Raw genomic sequence first — 19,391 nt, 5'->3', positions numbered from 1 at the left:
TAGTCATGTTTATTTAGAATAAGTACTGCTCTACTTATGAAATATCTTTAAATTAGATTTCATCATCATTATCTATAATTTCAAACTTCTTCCTCCACATTTTGTTCACAAATTATAACTGACAATAAGTAAAATAAGTTTACTTTTTTTTGTTTTTTGGGGATTCCTACCATATAAAAGAGGTAGAGATGAGCAGAAGGGATCATTCAGAACAAAAATAAAAGAAACCACAAAAATGTAAGAAATCCACAACTGTTTATAACCTAAGTAACATAGAAAAATAAAAAAATGCAAAGTTTCTGAGAGCATGAAGATGAGATAGGGCTTTGTGTAGGTAACACTTCCCAAAAAGTTGGAAGGAAGAAATAAAAGAAGGAAATCTCCCCCAAACCTTCCCTAGATATTTAAATATTGTCATTTTCTTTGAGAGAGAGAGGGAGAGAGAGAGAGCACGTAAAGAAGAGGGGTAGAAGGAGAGAGAGAATCTTAAGCAGGTTCCATGCTCAGCACAGAGCCCAGTGTGGGGCTCAAACCCATGACCCTGGGATCATGACCTGAGCCAAAATCAAGAATCAGACTCTCAGTTAACTGAGCCACCCAGGTAACCAAAATATGAAGTCATCTTAACAAAATGATTTTTTTCACTACTAGTTTCCTTCCTCAGGCTGCAATATCAACGTGCTTATCAAGTGGAAGAGAGAGGACAGAGGAAGATGAAGAGAGAGTGAGAAAGGAGGACGGGGAAGCAAGATGGGGAGGAAGAGGAGGAGAAAGAAAAGAATGGGAAAGAAAAAAAAGGTAATAAAAATTTTTATCAGATGTGGAAAAAAAGCAAATGAAGATAAGCAAAGAAAAAAGGGTATTTTCATTCTTAGTTATCAGCATCAAGTTGTCAACCATACATTCAAAAGCAAAGTTCTAACTAAAGAAACTGTCTTCCCTACATTCAAGTGAAGTACGTATCAATATTCATATTTGGCTGATGTCCTGCACCGATGAAATGAAGAAAACTAATTCACTGTGATGAAAATTGACATTTTGAAAAGAAAATTTCTTTCCTGATTAAAAATGAAAAAGAAAAGTTTACTACACAGAAATGGGGAAACAGCATTACCCTGAGTTGTCCTTGTCAATTCAGTTGTTGGTGGAATCTTAGTTGTAAAGAATTCTTGGGTGGACTGTTCTATTTCTGCTGGGGACAAACAGAGCAAGGTGGCTGACTTTAAATAATTACCATTATGAACTTGTCAAAAAACCCACACTTATTTCCACCCCATGCAATGGTAAAGAGGAAATTGCACTTATAAGTATGCCCAATCATCATAATATTTCAAGGTTAAAGGTACATTTTAGTAACTCATTTATTCTATTTACTATCTTCTTGCACTATTGTTTTAACAATTATTATAAGGATTTCCAAAAGCTTTTAGTTCACGATTATTGTTTCATGATCCTGGACATGGCTGTTCTTGAATTGTGTCTATTAACTGCTTTTATCTATTGTTGCCTTCATGCCTCCTCTCTATCCCATCAACTACTTATGTGAGCTGGAAAAGAAATACATCTTATGAAAAGAGGTGCATTCATGCCATGTAAGAATAAACATTCATCTACTAATGTCATGTGAGAATCAAAGTTTATTGACATAGACACATTTCTTCTGACAAAATAAAAAAAATTGCAATACTTCTACTCCCATAATGTTTTGAAGTCATCACAGCATCATGTAGACATAGCAATTTACATCGTCCACTTTGCCATGAACTGTATCCAAGGAAATACTTGGTACATACAATATACAGTCATCTTTTTTTCCACCCTGCTTTGTAATCTGGATTTTGCTCATAGCAGAGATACTTGTGAGTTGGCAGGTGATGGTTCCTGCTTCAATAAACCAAGACACACTTAAACAAATAGGGAGTAGAAGTTAGATAATTAGTATATCTAGCAGGGGTTCTTGAAGAGTACTTTTGGCTTTGCCATCATGGGTGATGTTCACTTTGAAGGCCATGGCTAGAATAAATGGGTATTTGGAAATTAGGGTGTATTTGCTCAGGTTTCACTTTTTTTCCTTCAAAAATGATTTCATTTTGAAATGTGATCAGTAATTTAATCTCAGTAGACACACACAAAAGATAAGTTTATTTGAAAAGGGACAAAGGGAAGAAAATAAGGCCAGTGATTTAAACACAGCCACATGGTATGCAGTGTGGGCAGGGCAGAAGAACCAGCAAAAACAAAGTGTGAACATTTGGTTTCTGATTTATTTTCAGTTGGGGGTCAAGCAAACTGGGGTTTCCCATTCAGTGAATACATTGGTGCTGAACTCCTTAAAAACATGGCCCACTCATCCCCACCAACCTTCCTGTTGCTTCTATCCTTCCTTGTTTTCTCGAGGTGATTCACATGCCCATAAGATTAGCCTGACTATCATTTTTGCCGCTGCCTCTGTCCCATCGGTCTTTAACCTGAAAGGACCTTTCACATCTTTAACTTCAACTCTCACCCCAACTTGAAAATCCAGGAGGTACATTTCACCTCCTCTGTGAAGCCTCCCCTAATATGCCTGGTGGTTTGTTTGTTTAGCATGTTGCTCATTTCTCTGTCACACTCATTTTTTGAACAATACTGGGGTGAATCTCAGGAGCTCTGGTGACTGATATGTGGGTTCCAATCCAGCTTTGACATTAGCTGTGTGACTTTGCCAATTTTTTAAATCTCTCTATGCCTCAATTTTCTAATGTGTAAAATGGGGCAAATAATAGAACCTACCTCACAAGTGTTATGTGATTGAAATTAAAACGTACACGTAACCCACTGGGTGGTATGGAGGAAGTACTACCATCACTAAATCCTTTGTATTCTTAGATGCTGAACTCGCTAGGATAAGGATTCACTCTCAAAACAGTTTCTTTTTTGGAATTCTGGTTGCTTAGCATTTCACTTAGCACCCATAAAATATTCTGTAAATACTAGATGAAATTCTTCTTTCCAAAGGCAGCTTCAAATATGGAAAAGCAACCAAAAAGTATAGAATTGATACATTTTGGGAACATTCTTTTTAGAACAATTAAAATTTTATCACGATATTTTAAAATATTCTCATTTTCTATTGAAAGCCAACATAACTATTAAAAGGACAGAATACAATTAATGTAAAAGAATCAAGTGAAATGGCTATTTTTTATAATGGTAGAAAAAGACCCTCTATTGTTTGGAAACAACCCATCAACACAAGGTACATATGGCTACTTCAAGGGCAATCCCTAAAAAGTAGATCCTCATTGGACTGAAATATGAAATCAAAACTTACCCAGAGTGCTTCGCAGTTCCTCCTGACTAGTACTTGGTGAGATCATAGGTATAAAAGGGCTGCCTCGTGTCTCTAAAGGAGCTGGAAAAGAAAAGTATGAGCGGTATCAATCTTGAGATGCAAAATCCAGCACCAAGCCAGAATGATATTACACAAGATTCCTTCGTTTGAAGCGGAAAAAGGAAGACATTAGGTGGATCATGAAGAATAAAGTTAGGTGTACACAGAACCTTCACAAAAATGACTGTGGAATATAAGAATAATGGTTCTCAACTGCTTTTTTCCACCACCAGGATAGATAAGAAATAACATTCAGTGTCTGGCACATTCCATGACCACCCCTGGTTAAGATGGGATATGAGTAAGAAACAATCTTGGTCTGTCAGCTGTGGTGCATGCTTGCGCTCGCACGCTCTCTCTCTGTCTCTCTCTCCCCCACCCCCCCCATCCTAGAGAACATACAGGATTACAAAATGAGTGGAAATATTCATTATTGTAGTGGTGTCTCATAAACTTTCTCCTCAAGTTTATTTTTAAAAACAGACCATTGGCAAATTTCAGTGTTTTTACAGATATTAACAGTAATTACTTGCCAGAACTTTTCATAATTGGTCATGCTAGTGTGTTGTAACACTACAGCTGAGAACCACCGAAAGTGCTGAAAATGTTAACTGGATGGGCATGAGCACGTGGAATCATTCTGAACATGGAAATAAATGAGGTAGGTGAAGAAGAACTCAGTAATAAGCTGTCTTAGGTTGGTCTTCAGAGCAAAGCCTTCACAACAGTGAAATCGTTGCTTTTCTATTTTGGAAAGAGTAGGAGTATGATGATGAGATGACAATGAGATGATGAAATGGATTAAGAAGAGAGGATGTTCAATATGATAAGTTGAGCAAGACCTGCAATTAGACTGTAGCAAAGCAAACAATTAGAGTTGGTTGATAGGGGGAAACCATTACCTATTGTTGTCTCTGGTGGATCAATTCTAAAGGTAACAGGTTGCAGAACTAGGCCAAAAGCAAACCGAGGGAATATATTTATGAGAATTTACTACCTGGTGAAGTAAACATCATTTCTGTGTTTCTATATGCTTCCATTTGAACATTTAAACATTCTCAAAGAAATACAATAAATATGAGAAAATTCTACATATTAGACGCTACTTAGGAAGCTTAGTTTAGCTAAAACTTCAAAGATCTCATTCACTATGACTCTGAGGAAAATTTTTGAGTAGACATGCACATTTTTGACTTACATTACACCACAGTTGGAATGGAGTTATATTTCCATTTTGAAAGAAAGTAAAAAAAAATGGTTGGCTCAGTTAATAAATATGTCTTATAATTTTAGCATGATCTCCTTTTCAATGGAAACACTTCCAGGGAAAATAAACTAATTATATACTATTCCCTCATGTTAATCAGAGAAAAAAAATTCAAGCAATTTGTAAGATTAAATCTTCACAAAAAAATTACACATTTTATATCTATAATTTTCTCCAACCTTGTTCCACATCACAATCATTAAATATATATTTGCCTCAAGAACATTTTTCTTTTTGAAAACCATGCTTCCAAGCTGGGGAAATAAAGTAATTTATTTACCAGGTTCACGCTGAGAGACTTCAGGGTCTGGTTTAGGGGGAAGGACCACATCTCTCGGAACTGAAAGAAAAAAGATTATAAAACACTGTATTTTAAGTTTCACATCTGGAGTGAAGCTAAACCCGCAGATACAACGTCCTGGAAAACATGAATAAAGCAAAGGCATTTTCACAATGGCTAAAGAGTAATTCCAAGAACATGAATGCTTTTTTCAAGGTGGAAAAAATCACTTGTATGGAGAAGGTTCTGGTGGTAGTTAAAATTGGTCACAGTTGATCGTGAAGCCTCTCTTGGAAAAAAGAAAAGAGGAAACAATGTCATTAAACAAAAGAAGGTGGTTCAGTTGGTAGAGCATGTGACTCTTGATCTCACGGTTGCAGGTTCGGTGGGTGTAGATTTTATTACTTAAAAATAAAATCTTAAAAAGAAAATCAGAAAGCCAGTTTTTGCTTGAAGTGTTTAGCTGCCATTTGATATTCACGCTAAAAGTCCCCTGAGAGCAACAGCAAATACATTAATAACGTAGGCATAAATGGCCTACAAATTAGGGGAGATAGCAGGAAAGACAAATTCTAAGAGGAGAACAAAGTTTTATTCTGAAAGGCAGTGACAGTTATTACTAGGAGAAAATGAAGCAAGAGGAAAACGCCCCTCGTTAGAAGATACTACATGTAAAGTTTAGGAGAATACTTGTTACGTAGTAAATGCTAGATAAACATTGCCATTTCTGTCATTCTTAGTGATGTGGCTTCCAATATATTAGGTTTCAAGGTCTCCTGACAGACAAGAGAATGACAACTAAAGACAAAAATGTCAGTTAAAAGAGACCTACTTAGAGTCGGTCCCTTTTACCCAGTACATTTTTAACATCTGTGCCCAGTTCTATTTTGGCAAAATAAAACAGTAGGCTGGGAATTTGATACCTTAATTCTCACTGAGGAAAATACGAAGGTAATTTGTTTATTATTAGCACCAGATTTATATATATACACTCTTTCCGAGATCAAGGTAAAGTTCTTCTTTGGCTCAGTTTCCCCACAAAGACGTCCTTCTCAGCCCTACTATCTTGCTGAAAGGTTTTCATACTACACTGAACATCTGGTAAGTATCAGGGTCCCTTTGGTAGACATTGTAATTTCCTTGCATCTTAAATGATGCTGGGGAAAAAATTAGAATTCAGGCTAAAATTCTACTGCAGGAAAGCCGAGGAAAACTTTTGCACCATGAGGTGGCCAAGCACCACTTTACCATTAGTGTGGAAAAAGGTTATATTAGGTTACAGACACTCTCTCTTAACTGCTATGTGGGATCATATTTAACTTAAATATCACATTTGTTCTTACTCTAGGCCACTAAGTTCCAATGAAGTTATAGTTGTGGAAGTTGGTACATTGAGTAGAATCTTGACTCAGTTAGAAACTTTATGAGCTAAAAGGTAACATCCACAGGAACTTGAAAATCTGAATTAAAAACTTTTTAATGTTTACTCATTTATTTTTTGAGAGAGAGAAAACGCACAAGGGAGGGGCAGAGAGAAAGATATAGAATCGAAGCAGTCTCCAGGCTCCAAGCTGTCAGCGCAGAGCCCGATGCGGGGCTCAAATCCACGTGAGATGTGAGATCTGTGAGATCATGACCTGAGCCTAAATCAGACATTTAACGGACTGAGCCACCCAGGCACGCCTGAATTTTTTTTAAAGAAAAAACTCATAAAGATTACTGGTCAACAAAAATAGAGAAAACTTACAATAGTCTCTTATGCTTTGGCTCTCTCCCACTCTAACCTCTTTTTTTTTTTTTCCCTTCCCCTCCCCCATGGGTTTCTGTTACCTGAGAACAAACTGAGGGTTGATGGGGGGTGGGAGGGAGGGCAGGGTGGGTGATGGGTATTGAGGAGGGCACCTTTTGGGATGAGCACTGGGTGTTGTATGGAAACCAATTTGACAGTAAATTTCATATATTAAAAAAAAAATAAATAAAATAAAATAAAATAAAAAAAAAAACAAGATAAGTAAGTAAAAAAAAAAAAAAAAAAAAAAAAAAAGAGAAAACTTACAATAGTGAACATTTGACCTTTGCTGTGTAGTACTTTTGGGGATTCGAATGGTAAAATATGAGAAATTTCCAGTTGTAAATCTAAATGTTTATCTGGTGAGTGAAAGACTGATTTGGCTCTGTGAAGATCATGGCCATATGAAACAGCCTGTAGTTTATAAATACCCTAATTGGCTACAGTTCTAAAGTATAGAGAGGACCCAGGATTAAGGAAAGTAGAGGCTGAGAAGAAATGTGCTACCAATAAATCCACTGTACTGTAAATACATTACTCGCTGCCTGTTTTCATTTACTGAGGAATGTAGGTGGGGGTAATGTGGATTCCTGCTGCTGCAATTGGCACTTTTTAACATGAAGTGATGATTTAATAAACTGTCACTGCAGACTTTCTAAAGCAGGTGAAATCAGTGGAAAGGAAAGAAATAGAAATATTCTCAGGAAAGGGATATGAATCATTCTCTTGGTCAACTGCAGCTCCAAGAAATGAAGCTTCTTTTTTTATCTTTTTCCCTATGTGGCATTCCCCCATATATTAAATTGAACAAAAGCCTGATTCCTAAAATCTGAATCTTCCATGCAGGCAGAAACTTAGTGTAAATAATGACAATTTATATGAGAAGACAGTTTTTATTTCCTTATAAGAATATTTGTATAATAAATATATGTAATATATAATACTATTATAGTTTAGACTCCATCGTATCAACCAACTTACCATTTTTATTAACTAACCAACTATATTAACTGTCTTTTTGAATAAAGTGCACCAATCCAAAGAAAAATTCAACAAAGGCAATTATGAATGGAAGTGTCTAATATGGACAAATGTAAATGAATGTACATGAATGTTTCACTAGAGTAGTTGAGAGAATTAATCTCTTATTCTCCAATAAACGTGGTGGAATATGAAATCTTCAATGAGGTTTACTCCTGCCGTAAGCTACAAAGAGACTGACTTAGAAAAGTAACATGCGGACTATCCACCATTTTCACCTCCAGATTCTCTGTTCCTTTATCCTAACCTTATACCCTTAGGTCCCATCTTGGAGGAAGCAGATCTCCCACCAGTTTGAAGGCCACTTTGTGAGCTCACCTGTGCCACTAGGCCATCCTCTCTTGTAGGGCCTTTTACCTTCCATTATTTCTATTATCTTACATGCTTCTCCATTAGTCCATATTTCCGTTGATCCATGATTTCCTCCCTCTTCACCTGCTAAGCAGTCCAAATGCTCCAACACCCTAAAAACACTAATCATTTCCTTGATATGGCTTCCCCTTCAATCCATCCTTCCTTTGCTCTCATTCCTATATTCAAAAAACTTTATCTTCCTTTGCTTCCTGGTCTCTCGATTGTATCTTCATCTGCTGTGGTCTGGCTTCCACTTCACTGATCTCCTGCAACCATGGATCCACGATGCTCTCTCCGTAGCTCTGAAGTCTGCATGCTCTGAAAACTTTAAGTTTTTTTCTCAACTAATTAGACAGCAAACCCTGACTAGACCTGACCTAAAGGTCATTATAGTTTTTATTCACTTTTATTCATACTTCTTACTGGAGACATATTCATGTATTTGGTATACGTTCTGTTTTTGCCTATCTAAAATCTGGTAACTGCTGGATTTGAAGCATGGGCCCATAGGTTTTGGGTATGGGTTTCTGGATCTGCACGGTCAGGTCGAGCAGCTCCTCTGATCCTTTTCTACCTCACTGTCATTGTTGAGCTCCCTTCCCTGCCTTGCCTCCCGAGACCCTCCTTCCTGGTACTCTACTATATTTTTGGCAGCAACTTCTGCTGGCCCCTCTTCCCCTATCCATTTCCTAAATGTAACTGTGCCCCCCAAGTCTTTTACCTCTGTCCTCTTCTTTTCTCAGTCTATACTTTCTGTTGGATGGTGTCATTCACACACAAGATTTAAATAACCTTCTATAGGTAGACAGGTGATTCCCAAACCTATATCCCAAACCTTAACTTTGGTTTGGAAATACAGAAATGCATTTCAACCCCCAGTTAGACATTCCCACTTGCAAGTTGTAGTGGCCCTCCAAACCCAGCATGCAACAACACAGGCGTTTATCCCTTTGTGTTCCCTGCCTTAGTTAGTGGTGTTATCATCTATCACTTGTCCAAGCTAGGATCAGCAGTGTCATACTCCTCTCCATAGCAACTTCTAGTCATTGCCTATGTACTAGTGATTCTACCTCCAAAGGCATTTCATCATTATTCCCTCATTTACTAACTGCAAAAATGCTACAGTGCGGCTGCAAATTAGAATTTACCGAAGAGAGTAGTTATATAGAACATTTGTGAAGATTGCATAATTTGCCGAAATTTAGATTGTCTTCCTGGTTGACTTCCAATGACTGAAGTCTCTCCAAGTATCTGTGGGCCAGAAGAGGCACCACAAAGCCAAGACAGCTCTTTGTTTAGAAACAGATCTACAAAGAAAGCCCAGCTCTGTTGAGCCAGGTTATCAGGGCAAGTCCTTAGCTGTGAATTTGAAATCATTCCTCTAAGGCACATCTGAAGAAAATCCAGTTCTATTTTGGTTCTGGACATGGTGTGTGGGCTCAATTTGTCTAGATTTTCCTTAAGTATTATAGAGATAATTCAACTGAGTGGCTAGAAAATAGTTTTTTAAAAGTCTAAGTAGATGAAACCTCTGTTATAGCTAGGAATCTATGAATGGAAGAGCTACATGGCATATCCTATACTGACCTATTTGATACAGGTCTAAAAACTCCAGTTTGTTGCTTCTGATGTCTCTCAGAATAAATTTTGAGATAAACCTTATGATAAAGCATAACTCTGTCTTGGGGGCACCTGGGAGGCTCAGTCGGTTAAGCATCTGACTTTAGCTCAGGTCATGATCTCACGGTTCGTGAGGTCGAGCCCTCTGTCAGGCTCTGTGCTGACAGCTCATAGCCTGGAGCCTGCTTCAGATTCTGTCTCCCTCTCTCTGCTTCTCTCTCTCTCTCTCTCTCAAAAATAAATATTTTAAAAACCCATTAACTCTGTCTTGATTTCAGCAGTACATTTTACACTTTTAGACTTTTGCAGACAATCTATTTCTCTAGAATACCAGTACATATTAAGTATAGTGTAAATTCCCCTCTGCTTTCTGAGATATAATCCATAGGGGCTGGTAAACAAGGTTCTGGGTTCATTAGGATGTAAACTTGAGCCCAGATAGGACCCAGAAACTGAGCACAGCAGAACCTCGTCTGTTTGAACACTTGTGAGAAAACTGAAGATTATTCCTGTAGGTCTTGCACCCCTGGAACAACAGTGGAGCCCCTGATGAATACAGTGGTGGGACCAACACTAGGTTTAGAGACAGAATTCTAACTGAGCATGTGGCACTGGAGAGTCAACAGAATAAGCCCAGTGGAGACTCCAGAGGGCAGTTTGTTCTGTTGTTCCAGTGCTCAAACTCACAGAGTTCCTGTGAAAAATAAGGCATTGGTAGAATTGAGGCAAATATTTGGTATTTAAGAAGAAAAAAAATAAGGACTATATATATTGGTTTAATGAGATTAAGTCACATCAGGATCAACAATATTACTTTCTCTAACATAAAGGAAAAGCAAACAAAATCACTCAAACCCACTGTTATCATTAATGAGTCAATTACTGTTACATTTTTTTGCCATAACTGAAAAATAAGAAATTGAATTTTTCCAAGTGGAAAGATCAGCTTTTTTCTTGCTGGTGTTTGCAGTATTGGTTATTGCATTTAGTGGTGCAAATTTAAATTCTAGACTTCAGGGCAAAGGAGCCTTTCTCTGGCCTATCACCACCTGCAATGACCAGACTCCCACAGCAGCAATAACCCCCGCTTACAAATCTGGAAGACATTTATAGCAAGTGAATTCAGGCTTCCTTCCAAAATGCCATCATTTCATGCTACAGCATGGTTCTGGGAATGTTCCATAGGCTTCTAGGAGCATCTAGAAATTTATAATAATTGGACCATTAAAAAGAAAGAAAGAATTATAGCATTTCCCAGAACATTTAGTTTAAAATTAGCTTGGTTTGGTTTATCAGAGAACTGTTCGGCTTATTGTGGCTTCCTAAGGTCACTTGAGGACCTAGAGCATTGGCGGCAAGACTCAGGGAATGTTTGGGTCCTTGCAGGTCCCACACCAACTACTCCCACAAATATGAAATTATTCCCTCTGTAAATGGACAAAAGGCCTTCTCAGATGATGGGCAAGAAATGGATTTGTACCTAGAGAAATCTTTTGTGTATGTGAAATTTCTTATTTCTCAACCTAAGCTATTATTCCATGAATGGGTAAAGTAGAATTTAATCGACCACACAAAACAAAACAAAAAACCTCAATGCTGGTTAGTGTAAAATTACCGAACCGAAGACAGTGGGTAAACATTTCCTCTGTTTGCAAAACACTTTATCGTTTTACGTGGTAAAAGTCTCGAATTCTTGATCTTATTTTGGTGGACCATTTCAACATAGTACGGTTAGCATTGGTAGATTTATTTTTATTATATGAGAACTTTAGTTCTAGAAGGAAGATTTACCCTTGGCATAATTCTCTGCCATTTGACTGTATCGATAGCTTACTATATGAGCAACTAGATAACTTATGAAGCCTCTGAGATGCTCATACCATGGATGATTCAACATGGCATTTGAACATAAGTCAAGTATTGACCTCACATCTATCAGATCTCAGGTGTCATTGCAGCAGAGCATGACAGAATGCCTTTGAGTTAAACATGAAATAAATCATTTACCAGGTGGAGTATAGGACACTTCTGGACTTGGTGACGTTTTTGGCTTTGAAGTAACACGCTGAGGCACCTTACGAGCTGAAAGAGAGAACTCAGATGATGAGTCATTTTGGTTCGGTATCTCCCAGGCATGCTTAACATGTAAGATATGACAGAGTGTATTCCTGACCACTGATTAAAAAAAGAAGTATTGAAATGGGAGTTATATGGAAAAATAAACCTTAGGCTCTAAATATTTATCAGTTAGAATTCCAGATACTTTTAGAAAAATGTTATCTGAGAAACCACAAAATATGACTCAGCATAAGGGTAGGGTGGAGAAAGTTCTGTTTTTAAAATCTTTATTTCAGAAGAGACAGCAATTAAATTAATGCAAGAGCACTCTTCTCGAAGTTTGACTCATCGAATCCACCCTCATGTCTTTCTGTGAAGATTAATTCAGTGAAATCAGAGTAGAAGCCAATGAAGCATGGATAAGACAAGCTTAAAGTCAACTCAGACAACAGCAGAAAGAGAAGATAATACAGTGAGTAGGCTTGAATTCCACACTCTCTGCCATGCTTAGGCTCAAATCAATCTTTAAATGAGCATGTTCACAAACTAAAATGGTCTTCCCACAACTGCTCCTTTGGAGTAATGAGGTGCTGATACCAGAAAAAAAAAAAAGATCTAATTTATTTACAGCTCATTTTATAATTTCAAAAGTGGTTTTATAAGGATTGTGCCCTTTGATTCTCACCATAATGATTGAAGGAATTATGAGCTTCACTTTAGTAGCTTGGGTTGGTGACTCTCTGCCCGAGGTTACATGGTAGTAAGTACCAGAGATGAGACTTGAACTGAATTCTTAGGTCCAGACAGAAGCACTAGATTCAAACACTTGGGCTCTCTAGATCCTGGTGCTGAGGTCACATTTTAACTTGTTCCTCATTTTTTAGGTGGAAATAATAAACCTATCTTAAAGGGTGATTATGAGAATTACACATGAAATGTCAAAATGATGTGAGAACTATATAAAAATTCTTTCCACTTCTAGAAGATTTTTACAAATTTGATAGTGAAAGGTTTGAGTATATTCCAATTCTCATGTTGTTCATCTCTACATAAACCCAAAGCACCCATAGTTTTGATGGTTGTAAGATTTATTGGGATAAAATTAATAATGGGTTGTTGACTATTACCTATGAACACAGGAATCTAAAAAAAACCTTTATTCAATGACAAAATACCTTTGATAATTTGTTCCAAACTTTTTATTCCACTTTGCCTTAAATCTTGCCATCTAAGTATAAATAGGAAGAGAGGTAGCATGCCCAATTATAGCATTTCAATCTGAAAAAAGTAGCAGGTGATCACACTGTGTTGTACTTGGTGTTGTATACTCTACTGTCAGGGATCCCTTTACAGTCTAGCAATAATAATTTGCATTTGGTATTGTACATATGCACAGAACATTCTCTCTCCCAAACGGCCTTTTGAAATTTACAAGATCTAGCCAAGGGTAAGGGAGAAAGTACCAGCATTTGATTATTCACCTTTGAAAGATTTAGTGATACATACGTATACATGCTACACAAACATTGCTAGGATCTATTCAGTAAGATCATTCTCTTGGGTAGGGGAATTCCTAATTTTACCCGCTTTGAAGGGGAATAATTAGAATACACTTACTTCTTCACAATCAATGTTCCAAATTGTTCTCTTGCATTAAGTGCAATGACAAGCTAGAAGTATTTGGTTTGCAGTTACTTTCCACAGGAGATGCTGGTGTGCTGAGTGTTGCCTCAGTGGGAACAGAATCAAAAGGCTGTCTTGTTATGGGCTGACAACCACTCCAAAATTTCAGGGTTAGAGAGTGGAATGCATCGAACATATGAATCTATCCATTATGAAATTGCATATCTTGTTGAACAAGGTTGGCTAAAGGTCTAAATAAAAATTAAACAATCTTGAAATTTAGAATGATGGGAAGTTAGAGTAAGCTCCCGATTTACTACATGTATTTCTATAAGTACAGAGTATGTAGCTCAAAAAGATAAAATGACAAATGTCTTCTTTGTTACCTCATATCTCCTTTACTTTTAAAAATTTTACTAACCAGGAATTTATATTCCCAATGTCTTAACACTCAAGCACTTATTTTTCATCTTTTATTTTCCAACATTCATCAAGTTTTCATGCTTTCTTCTGTTTCTCCTTTCTCTACTACTTTTGTTCTATGCTTTACATTTAAATAAAAAGCTGAGAGCTGCTTCTTCTCATGTCATTTTATCTGTTAAGCTTTTAAGGTCAGATTTTAATTTTCTACCAATTTAATATCCTTGCTTTGATTTTTTTGTTCTTATTCTATTCATTAATCATTATTTATTTACTAATCATTGTTTTTCATAGTATTTATTATGTATTAATGCTTCCAGTGTATTTATTGTTATTATTTTAAATTTTGTATTCTAGGGAATTTTGGCCATGGTACCTTTACACTATGTATCATACTATTGTCATAGCAAAGCTTTAGTAATTAAAGAAAACACACTTAAAAATACATTAAAGCAGATTTAAAATCATTAGCTAGATGTCAAACATAGAACTGTGTTTTAAGGAATTTCCCTTAAGAGAAAAAAAATGATAGGCAAAATTTCTCTTAGAATCGGATATTAAAGACCATGCCCAAATCTACAGTTTTTTCTTTTGGTAGGGATACTGACATATGATTAAAGGATCAGTGGTAGGAATTAAGAACTACTACCTCGATTAAGCATAATTTTGATGGTGCTCACATTTTCCTTCCCCAGACCATAAGTGGTAGTGAAGGCTCCTTTTCTAGTAAATTGAGTAGGTGCACCCTCATAACTTTTGGAAGTAGACCATGTATAAATGATATGTTTAAATTTATATGGTGAGCCTAGACTGTAAAGTCCTTGACCATGGATGGATACAATTCTGTCTCATATCCCATGTCTGGCACACAGGCCACAGAATGCAGGAAATATTTGTTGAGTGACTAACTGATGAAATGAGTTAATCACTTAAGCACTGAGGGGTGGTATAATTTGAAATTAGAGAAAAAAGAAGATCAAAGACAACACACCAGTACATGCTTGTAGTAGGAACCAATGCTAGACATGTTCCGAAGAAACGAAGGTATCATATTTATTAATAGATGGATTGCAGAGGGCGGGGAGGAAGAGGAGCAAAAATTAGATTTAAAATACTGAGAACCTACCACAGACAAAAATGAGAAATTGAAAGGAGGAAAAGATAATGAGCTCTGAGGCATGTCAAGTTTAGGGTAGCCCCAACTAGACATCCTCCAAGGCAGTTGGAAAAATTGGACAAAATCTTGGTTGAGAAGTTAGGGTTAGATTTAATCATATTCAAAGAAGAGTGTCTTGAACAGAATGAAAAACAGTTTATAATGACTCTTGTTCAGGTCCTTATCACAATTTTATAGCAAAACAGCCAAAGCAATATTATATTATCATTATGTTACAGGAGAGTATATATATAAAAAAACAAATCTTCATGACATATTATTAAATAAAATCTACTGGAAGTAAAAATGAATAAATAAATAAGTAAGTAAGTAAGTAAGTAAGTAAGTAATTGGCAGGGGGAAGCACATTCCAGGACCATGCAAATATTCCCACGCTCGGAGAGGCGATGGGAATAGGCGGGCTACTCTGAAGAAATTCCATTCTTCTCCAGCTCCCTCTTCAAATAATGTATTAACAGGGAAGCATTCTGGAATAAGCTATTCCAATCACATACTTTTTGATGAAGTTCACAAATAGATGTAAATGTTTCTTGTATTTCAAAGGAAGACTTGTTTTACAAGGGTGAAAAACCCAACTGACTATAACTCAATAGAACAAATCCAATAATATCAAATTCTTCAGGCCAGAATATAAAACATGTCTTTACCTGGCTGTGTTTGTGGGATTCTCGGACGTGGAGATGTTTTTGGTTTGGGAGAAGCACGTGGTATCTGCTTGGGAGCTAAAAAAAAGAATATAGGTTTGAAGCTCTTAAGCGCTTCAAGAATCACAGTATCTAAGCCTCTAGGATCTCAAAGATGAAGTCTTAAATACACAGCAGCTAATGCAAATCAAGCTTTCAAAGAACCACAGAACAAAGAGAGATAAATTTCTTATATTATTATAATGGAAAACAAAACAAGAAAGCACATTAAATGATATCCAAGATATTCAGCCGGCAGATGAAATATCTACTTCAAATACCTTTTAAAAGGTTAAAAATAAATTTCATAGTAAGAATTCATCCTTATTACAAGTTCATACTATTTTACAATAATATCTGCTATAAAATTTTAAGTGCAGATAAATACAATTTCTTCTAAAACCAAAGCTGGTATGTCACATTCCAAATATACCTAGAAAATGAATGGTATTTTAATACCAAGTGCTAATGGAAAAAAATCTTAGTCAACATAATACAATTTTCACTGGTCATGCTGGGGAAGAAAAACTGAATAGAAATTCAAAGGATACATCCCTGAGAAAGTTATTCCTTTGTTGGGCGATTCCTGCAGTACTTCTAGGACATTCACTGTAAAAATCAATTGTTTCTTTACCAAGAAAATGAGAAGTATATCCTGCCGGAGGAAAGTAATTATCAAATGCAAGGTTGCAGTTTATGGAAACACATTTGTATGGACTCTAGTGTGTTTGGTATAAACAGCTTAGGAGAAACAAAATGGTTTCCAAGGTCACTGGGTTTCAGGCACCTAAGGAAAGCTGGCTGAAAATAAGAGTTATTAGATACTAGAAGTTTCTATCGAGTCAGCATGCAGTGGTTTCAGTGGAATCTTCAGTGGGATCGCCTGGAGAGAAATGAACACCAACATATGCAAGAGATTGTGCTGGTTTAGGAGCCTGAAGACTTAAGAGCTCCCTTTGCTAATCACTCAGTCTACAGCCTCAGCTTCTCTCTCAAAAGTAACAGGACTTTTAAGAGCCCTTCCAATACTGAAATTCTGTGATTCTAGAATTTCTTTCAGTCTTGTGATTTTCTGACTACCAAGTTCCTTGGCTTGCTGAGGTTCCTGATGGGCTATTTGCTTCTCCCATGGTATGAGGTAGATATTACTAATAGTATTCACAATGAAACATTCCGATCGTATCATTACAGCTACTTAAACTTTGGAGAAGTTAGAGATGACTGGCACAGAGTCAGTTAATGTGGTTAAGGTGATATTTCAGTAAAAATTAAACTGTAAATTTGGTAGGCAAAATTTAATGAGATATTTTAGAGGACAATGCATAAAATTAACATTCATATCTCTTTTGGAAATAGAGCCATATGAAATAGCTTATTAACAATCAAAACACAAGTTTGGGCTTATTTATGATAAACTATCACGCTAAGAAAGCCTATAGATATTGAGAGGATTTTTCCTTGTAAGAGGCCAAACATTTAGTTATCCATATTGGTGATCTGTTTTCCTGTATTTCAAATTCCACCATCAAGTAAACCTTGACGACTTGCTAAGTAGCTGGTTTCACGTCAGTTTTTCTTATTTACATGCAGTGAAAGGTCCAACTGCTGCAGAAAGGGGAGGAGAAAGAAGTAAAGGGCCTGAATAATGATAAGGTGACTGGCCAATTGTACCCCTTTATGGGGACCACACAGTGAAATCTGTTAATCTCCAACACAAATTAGATACCTTAAAATATTCTGTACATTACCGCAGGACTTGTAAAACTAGTTAAGATGATAAAGTATTTAAAATTAAGATACATATTTATATATAAAAATGGAATATAAATGTTATTTCCCAGCAACAATACTATTTCCTGTTTGAAACATTTGCAGAGTAGCTCAGAAGGGCTTTTCAGCCATAGCCTAAAGAATATTCATAACGCTCCCAAGTGAATGTCTATTAGGATGAGAAATGGGGCATCAGGGAAGTCAGATCCCCCATCAAAGACTGTGAGCAGAATGATTAAGTTAGGTGTTCTGATGTCTACAGTGCCCATACTGTCTTTCCATTCTTATAAATTCTGCAAACACTCACCTTCTACATGAAATACAAAATAATATTTACCCGGTTCAGTCGGAGGCTCATCTGGGCTGGGTAGGATTATAGTTTGGAAAGGCAGAGGAGATGTCTCTATGATAATTGAAGGAAAGTACCTGGGGTTATGAAAGTGCTTCACAAACTTTAAGTACTGATGACAGAAAGGATGGTAACAATTAAAAAAAAATAAAAATTGCAACTCTGTAGCAAAATAGCATTCCTACTTCTTCATAATGCGTTTAGTTTAAAAAATGCTGAGATGCCAGATTACCAAATAATTTCAAAGTAAGCAATATCCTTACTTTTAAGTCCTCATTTCAAACTAGTACCTCCTAAACACTACTAGAACAATATTAGAAAGATAGTAACCTTAAAGAGCAAACCAAAGTAATAAGGAATGTTAAAGCGTGAGCCCATGAAGAAGCATTGAATTTCACTTAGAATTGTGGCAAAAAAAAAAAAAATCAGACATGTAAACGAATGTGATGAAATGAGTGTTAATGGAAAGTACGTTGCTAGGGCAGAAAGTATAAAATGGATCATCATACAAAAAGAAAACTGAAATATTTGACACAATACAAGCTGGCAGAATGTTCAGTGTTAGGAAAAAGATGCTTTAGATTTCAAAGTTTCACTGACTTAAGTAAAGAAAGAGACCAACATCTAGATACAAAACTGAACAGAAGAAGAAACTTTTTGGACAATGGTTACGAACAGAAGCACCTAGAAAGAAAATTAACTGCAGTGGCAAAGAATGATGTTGCAACATGAATTCACAATGAGAGAGAACCTGAGGTTCTCAGGTGATGGTGGCAATGAGAACAAAAGCTGCTGAGGTGTGTCATTACCTAGCGTGGTCTCAGGTGGTTCAGACACATTTGTAATAGATTCCACAACTGTATCAAAACAAAGGAGAACAATTTTAGAAAACTTTAAGGTGTTAAGCTATAGTTAAGTATATCTTTCTTGAATGTCAACACATCTCATTCTCTTAAGATTTTGCATGTATTTTTTTTATAGATAGGACGATGGATTTAGAGAAGAAAAGAGAGAAACAAGGGGGAAATCCTATTCCGTAATACTAATTTTCCAACTAATATTTATGTTTTAACTGTCAGTAGCTGGCTATCAAATGCCATTATGTTCCATATTTTGATACCACAGAAAACCAGAATTTCTGTGTTCAGAGAGTCAGTTGTCATTTTAGTGTTAAGAATCCAAGAATTTGGGAAGCTATTGCTCTTCAAATGAATTCAACTGCAGAACAAATACCACAGCCTGAACTTCCATGTTCCATGGACATAACAGATGCTAATTAAAAATTTGGTGAATAAATGAATGAGAGCATGAGAACCTTTACCACCTGCAGTCTTTGGCTCCTCTGGACTGAGTGGTGCTTTGGCAGAGGGATATAGATAATCTGTTACAGTTGGTGCTAGGGAATAAACAGGGAATGGCTGGTTAGTGGTGGGCAGCTCATAAAACACTGTAATAGAACACTGTTGACTTTGTAAACAGAGGTTAGTTAAGTAGATATATTCATGAGAATAAATAACGTTTTGGTAGATTAGGAAAATGACTACAATTTAAGAGGGCAGAGGTGAAGGCAGATAATGAAGGCAGTGT

The 19,391-nt window shown here is 36.5% G+C and overlaps 1 protein-coding gene across 38 annotated transcripts in view; it reads right to left on the bottom strand.

Annotated features, from left to right (window-relative positions):
- Positions 1–19,391, bottom strand: part of ABI3BP (ABI family member 3 binding protein) — a 261,584-nt gene that overhangs the window by 60,365 nt on the left and 181,828 nt on the right. For 18 of the 38 annotated variants that reach the window (XM_058731566.1, XM_058731582.1, XM_058731576.1 and 15 more), the window contains 9 exons: positions 19,129–19,200; positions 18,614–18,661; positions 17,793–17,858; positions 15,650–15,724; positions 11,732–11,806; positions 4,921–4,980; positions 4,276–4,323; positions 3,314–3,394; positions 1,115–1,192 (listed from right to left, as the gene is read on the bottom strand). In XM_058731566.1, coding sequence (XP_058587549.1) covers positions 1,115–1,192; positions 3,314–3,394; positions 4,276–4,323; positions 4,921–4,980; positions 11,732–11,806; positions 15,650–15,724; positions 17,793–17,858; positions 18,614–18,661; positions 19,129–19,200 — 603 coding nt within the window. The remainder of the gene's footprint in view (positions 1–1,114; positions 1,193–3,313; positions 3,395–4,275; positions 4,324–4,920; positions 4,981–11,731; positions 11,807–15,649; positions 15,725–17,792; positions 17,859–18,613; positions 18,662–19,128; positions 19,201–19,391) is intronic. The other 20 variants (XM_058731588.1, XM_058731590.1, XM_058731593.1 and 17 more) reach the window with 8 other exon arrangements.

The sequence above is a fragment of the Neofelis nebulosa genome, chromosome 5, assembly GCF_028018385.1.
Source record: "Neofelis nebulosa isolate mNeoNeb1 chromosome 5, mNeoNeb1.pri, whole genome shotgun sequence".
Taxonomy (NCBI): domain Eukaryota; kingdom Metazoa; phylum Chordata; class Mammalia; order Carnivora; family Felidae; genus Neofelis; species Neofelis nebulosa.
This window is presented reverse-complemented; position numbering and strand designations above follow the sequence as displayed.